This window comes from Rhinolophus hipposideros, assembly GCF_964194185.1.
Source record: "Rhinolophus hipposideros genome assembly, chromosome: 2".
In the NCBI taxonomy this organism is placed as follows: domain Eukaryota; kingdom Metazoa; phylum Chordata; class Mammalia; order Chiroptera; family Rhinolophidae; genus Rhinolophus; species Rhinolophus hipposideros.
This window is the reverse complement of record NC_138048.1, coordinates 82,730,251-82,736,650: the sequence shown is the minus strand read 5'-3', so window position 1 is coordinate 82,736,650 and position 6,400 is coordinate 82,730,251. Positions and strand designations below refer to the sequence as shown.

General features: G+C 31.2%; 1 protein-coding gene across 1 annotated transcript; it reads left to right on the top strand.

Annotated features, from left to right (window-relative positions):
• Positions 1 to 243: 243 nt before the first annotated feature.
• LOC308510219 (U1 small nuclear ribonucleoprotein C-like) lies at positions 244 to 657 on the top strand (the record flags this gene model as incomplete). Its single annotated transcript, XM_081079367.1, has 1 exon — positions 244 to 657. One exon carries the CDS (start codon positions 244 to 246, stop codon positions 655 to 657), a length of 414 nt encoding a protein of 137 aa, XP_080935493.1.
• Between the last annotated feature and the right edge of the window lie 5,743 nt (positions 658 to 6,400).

Genomic DNA, 6,400 nt, shown 5'->3' with positions numbered 1-6,400 from the left:
CTCAATTGGAATCAACTTGTTCATATACTTGACTAACTTCCTGATTGAAAGAATTTTCTTCTCAGAAAAACAACTGAATATTTCTCATGCCAGCAGTAGCTGAACAGTATAATATTTTGTTTTTCTTTCTCTTCTGTGGCCACATTCAAAATTTCTCATTTTATATGTTATATTTTATACTTAACAGTGAAATTAAAAATCTATTATTGATAATACCATTCTAAAAAAAAAAAAAAGAAATGGATGGAAGAGCAGGCTCAGAGTCTGCTTGACAAAACAACCACAGCATTTCAGCAAGGAAAGATACCTCCTACTCCATTCTCTGCTCCACCTCCTGCGGGGACAATGATCCCACCACCCCCCAGCCTCCCGGGTCCTCCTCGCCCAGGTATGATGCCAGCACCCCACATGGGGGGCCCTCCCATGATGCCAATGATGGGCCCTCCTCCTCCTGGGATGATGCCTGTGGGACCTGCTCCTGGAATGAGGCCGCCTGTGGGAGGCCACATGCCAATGATGCCAGAGCCCCCAATGATGAGACCTCCCGCCCGTCCCATGATGGTACCCACTCGGCCAGGAATGACTCGACCAGACAGACAAGAGGGGAGCCTCTTTCCAACAGTTCTGTATAACTTGTTCTATTTTGCCAGGAGATGATGGTGCTGGGACCCTGGGTGTTTCCTAATAGCATGACAAGGAAGACTCACTCCCCCTTTCCTATCAAAGAGAATAGTTTTGGAAGGGTGTAGTGGGACCAAAAAAGCAATTTTCATTTGTATTGTGAAATGTGAAAATAAAATTGTCAACTCTTTTAGTTAAAAAAAAAGATATTAGGGTTAATATCGATTTTAAATATCTATAGAGCAATATGTTTAAGAAAACAGATGACCAAATAAATAGTATCACCAGAGAGCTAGAATCCTTAAAGAGAATGAACTGGAAATTATAAAACTGAAAAATACACTGATATTAAGAAAGTAATAAATGGACTTGATAGATAAGACAAAGATTAGATGTGGCAGATATGAATAAGAAGATAGGTCAGTAGAAAAAGTCCAGACTGTAGCATGATGAGAACATTGGAGGAAAATAAAGAAAAGAGCATACAAAGCAAAAAAGACATGGTACAAAAAGCATGTATAATTGGAGCTCCAGAGGGATGTAGCGAATACAATGGAAGCAATATTTGAAAAGATAATAAGTGAGAATTTCCCCAAACTGAAGAAAAACATCAAGTCACAGATTCAGTGTTTAACGAATAACCCTAGATAGAAAGGAATGAAGAACATATCCAGAAAAAGTAATTTATAGAAAAATAAGAATAATTACATAAAACAACAATAATGATGTCTGAGGGGTTTAAAATGTATATAATTAAAATACATGACAAAAAACAATAACACAGAAGAGGTGAGATGAATATATGGAGTTACAGTTTTCTAAGATCCCCGAAATAATTAAAAATACTGATTTACCTAGACACTAATGAGTCAAGATACATATTGTGATCTCTAGGGTAAGTACTAAAGGACTAATAAAAGAATAAAAGGAAAAGATTGAAATAAAATAATTAATACAAAAAATAAGGGGGAGAATAAAAGAAACAAAGAAAGGACAAATAGAAAACAAATAGTATGAGAGCAGATTCATAGTTTTGCCATTCAAATTTAGGTCTTGAACAATCTAGAATATATACAATTTTTGTGAATAGTAGGAGGTGTGCCATAATTTCACTTGCCCCTCATACAGATACCCAATTGTCCCAGAACCAGTTTTTGGCAAGTTCAACCTTTCCTCTGCAGATCTGCCATATCCTGTCTATGAAGTCAAGTATCCATATACATGTGGATTTATTCCTGGCGTTTTCTTCTGTTCCACTGGAATCTCTGCTTATCCCGATGCTAGTGTTACACTGTTCTAAGTATTATAGCTTTATAATAGGTATGAATATTTGATACAGAATGCCATTCCACCTTATTATTTTTTGAGCTATTGTCGTTCTTAGTTATTGTCCTTTACACTTTGTTTTAAAATAAGCCTGTCAAGTTAAAAAAACAAATGTTAGAAGTTTGAGGCCACCCTGTATTTTGGGAAGAATTGACATATTTACAAGATTTAACCTTCCTATTCATTGATACCATATACTTTATTCATGTATTTAGGTGTTCTTTAATGTCTTCAATAAAATTATATTTTTTTTCCAAAAAAAAAAAGAGAAGATTCACACTCAAATGTAGAAATGATTATATAAATCATCAATTGACTAAATAATCCATTTTAAAAAAGTAAAGCTTACCAGACTGTGGGAGGAAGAAAACTAAATATGTGCTGCCTAGAAAAGGTAACCTTTAAAGCAGAAGTAAAAGAATGGGAAACACATACCACACAAACATTAATTTAAAAAAAACCTCTCTAACTTGATAACAAATTAGACTTCAGGACAAGAAGTATAATTTGACTGAACAAATATTAAAAAGTAGGCATAAATTAGCATTTCTAGTGGTAAAGAGGGGCATTTCCTAATAATAAAGCATCGATTCATCAAAAAAATATAACATTTCTAAATTTGTATGTACCTAAAAATGTAGTCGCAAATAATATAAAGCAAAAACTGACTAAACTAAAAGGATAAATGGACAAATCCACAAACATAGTAAAAGATTTTGACACACCTGTCTTGGTAACTGATACAACAAATAGAAAATAAATCAGGAGAGATATAGAAAATTTGAACAATATAGTTGATCATTTTGACCTACTGATTATACATATCCATAGATATGTATGTACATATATACACGTGTATGTATAAATATATATGCATATATCATTCTATCCAACACACATTCTTTTCAAGTGTACATACTAACATTTACCAAAGTCAGTTAATCACTGAGTCAAATATAGTCTCAACAAATAACAAACTACTGATATCATTTAAGTAGTGTCTTTAGCAAGTAGAATTAAGACAAAAATCAGTAATAAAATGATAACTAGAAAATCCCAAACTGTCTGGAAATTAAGCAATATACTCTTATTAAATAACCCAGTTATTTAAGAAAGAACTGAATTAATAACTGCATAAATTCAGTTAAACAAGAAATCACAATGGAAATTAAAAACTATTTTGAGTTGAATTACAATAAAAATAATAAAAAATATAACATCATAACTTGTACGATATAGCTAAAAGAAATAGAAAAATCTTCATAGTCTTCAATGCATATATTAGAAAACAGGAAAGGTGAAAGTCAGTAATTTTAGGACCCATCTTAAGACACTTTTTTTTTAAAGTCAGACAACTAATCACAACAAAGTAAAAGGAAATAAATAAATATAAGAGCAGAAATTGATGAAATATATAATACAGAAAATCAACTAAGTCAAAACTAACTTCTTTGAAAAGATTAATAAACTGATAAACTACTAAAGACTTATCTTTAAAGGGAAAATGCATAAATTATGAATATCAGGAGTATAAAATGGACATCACTACAGAAATTATAGACATTAAAAAGGTAGTATTGAGATTATGAACACCTTTTACAAATAATTTTAAAATTTAGATCAAATAGATAATTACCTTGAAAATACAACTAATCAAATATACATAAAAAGAGAAATAGTCCTATGTCTATTAAATACATTGCATGTGTAATTAAAACCTTCCCCAAAATAGCTTCATCAGTGATTTCAAACATTTAAGAAAGAAATAACACAATATTACACAAATTCTTCCACAGAACAGAACAGAGGAAACAGTCCTCATTTCATTTTATAAGGCCCCCATAACCTCAGAAAGGACATTATAAGAAAGATGATGAGCCAGTATATCTCATGAAGATAGATGAAAAATCTAAACATAACATTGAACACCAAATTCAGCAATAAAAAAGGATAATGATTAGAACCAAGTCCAGTTGGAATGCAAGACTAACTTAATATATAGAAATCAATCAATTTATAGCAATATAATTCAGTACAGTAACAAAAAAGATTGCATGATCATCTTAGTAGATGCAGAAAAACCATTAGATGAAAACAACACTCATTGCTAATTTAAAAACAAAAATTCTTAGCAAACCAGAAATAAAAGAGACTGTCTTTAATCTGATAAAGAATACGTTTAAACAGTGAGTTATTGGAAATTTTTCCCCAAAGGTCAAAAACAAAAAGGAATACCACCATAATCACTTGTATCCAGCATATGACTGGAGATCTTATTTAATGTAATTAAAAAAGAGAAAATTAAAATGCATATAAATCAAAAAAGAAGAAATGAAACTATTAATATCATTATTTGCAGGTGATTATAAAGTAGAAATGAATCTATAGATAAACCATTAGAATTACTATGTGAACTTAGTAAATTTGCTGGATACAAGGTCATTATATAAACCTGAATTTTATTTTTCAGTTGTAACAATATATATTTGAAGATGAAACTTCAAAAATTATATTATTTAAAATAGCAAAATTATTTTTACAAGACCCCAAATGTCTAGGAATAACCCTAATGAAAGATGTGAAATACTTCTCCACAGAAAACTATCAAATATTTCTGATAGAAATTAATATAAGCCTAAATAAATAGAAAGATAACTACATTTATGGCTTGGAATAATCAATAGTTTAAAGATATCAATTCTCCTCCATAATTGATCTATAGATTCAATGTAACCACCACCAAAATCCCAATGGATTGCCTGTGTGGAAATTAACGAGCTGATTCTGAAAATTAAGAATTTTCTTCATGAGAAGTCTCTGTTAAGAAAGTAAAGAGGCAAGCAATAGTGAAAGAAGATAATTACAAGATATATATCTGACAAAGGATTTATATCCAAAATATATAAAGAACTACAAATCAACAAGAAAAAAAAACTGTCAAAACAATTTTAATGAACAAAACAAACCAAAAAAAAAAAAGCACTTGAATAATCATTTTAAAAAGGAGGATATATAAGTAGCCAATAAGTATATTAAATGATGGCTGAAATCATTAGTCACTAGGGAAGTACAAATGAAAACTCCAATGAGATACCACTATGCATGCAACAAAATAACTAAAATGAACCAAAAAAGTCACAATAGTTAAGTATTGGCACCTGGCACTTTCACTCATTGTGTTGAAAAATAAATTGTAGTATATTCATAAAATAAAATCAATGTACATCAATGAAATTAAACAAACTAATACTGTACACAATAACATAAATAACTCTCACAAATCTAATTTTTAGAGACAAAAAGCCATTACCACAGATTGGATGAGTAATTTTATACAAAGTTCAAATATAGGCAAATATCTATGGTGATAAGTGTGAGACTAGTGGTTACTTTTAATGGGGAGTAATGACTAGAATGGGCAGGGAAATTTCGAGGGTGCTGGTAATGCCCTTTATCTTGCTTTCGATAGTGATTACACAAGTGGATTCTTTTTGTAAAAATTCATCAAGCTGGACACATGATTGTGCATTTTTTGTCAGTATATTATATTCAACTCAAAAGTTTACTTTAAAAACATTCTATCTTTTGAGACAATTAATACAGATTCGAAGTCCCATTTTGGAATTCAAAACCTAACCACTGGTTCTTTCTTTCTCTTTTCATTCTGTTGTAACAGTCCTAAGCTTCCCCCAAAGCATTAGATGCCTCTGGCTGCATAGCAGAAGAATCATGTCAAAGGAAGTGCAAAAAGGAAAAGAACATTAATATATTTCAAAAATATTACCCGTTACACTTCAAATAAGGCCAAGAATCAAAAGAACAGAAACAGATATAAATTAAAACTGTGATATAATTTTTCAAGATGATGTCAAAAGTGTCTCTGAGAGGCTATCCTTCATGATAGAGAGGATGCTGAGAAATAGACATCCCATGTGGTATTGGCACATGCATCCTGAAGGAAAATTTGGAAGAAACCTGTAAAAGTGCATGCTATTTGACCTGGCAATGCCCCACCCAGAAATAGGATTTAAATCAAACAGAATCTGTGCAAGAAATATCTACAAGTCTTTTCTTTGCAATTTTGTTTAAAATGTCAAGAAATGTGGAAAAATCTGCTCGTAGAGAAATTACAATACATTCATATATAAAATTTTAGAAATATTGTGTTGAAAAAGAATGATATTCATACTTTATTATAGATGGGGAAAATACAAGCCATTGAACATAAATAAACATCATAGGATCCCATTTTGTTAATATGCTTTCAAGAAAAGTCCAGTGGACCAGGAGGAATTGCCTCCAGATGGTGAAATCATTCATTCACTGATTAATTCAATGTTTACTCTACAGGACAAGCCCAATGTTAGGGAACAGGTGTACAAAGATAGACAAATACACTGCCATTATAAAGATGAAAACCTGGAGAAAACTACATTCCCTCACCCATTTCACC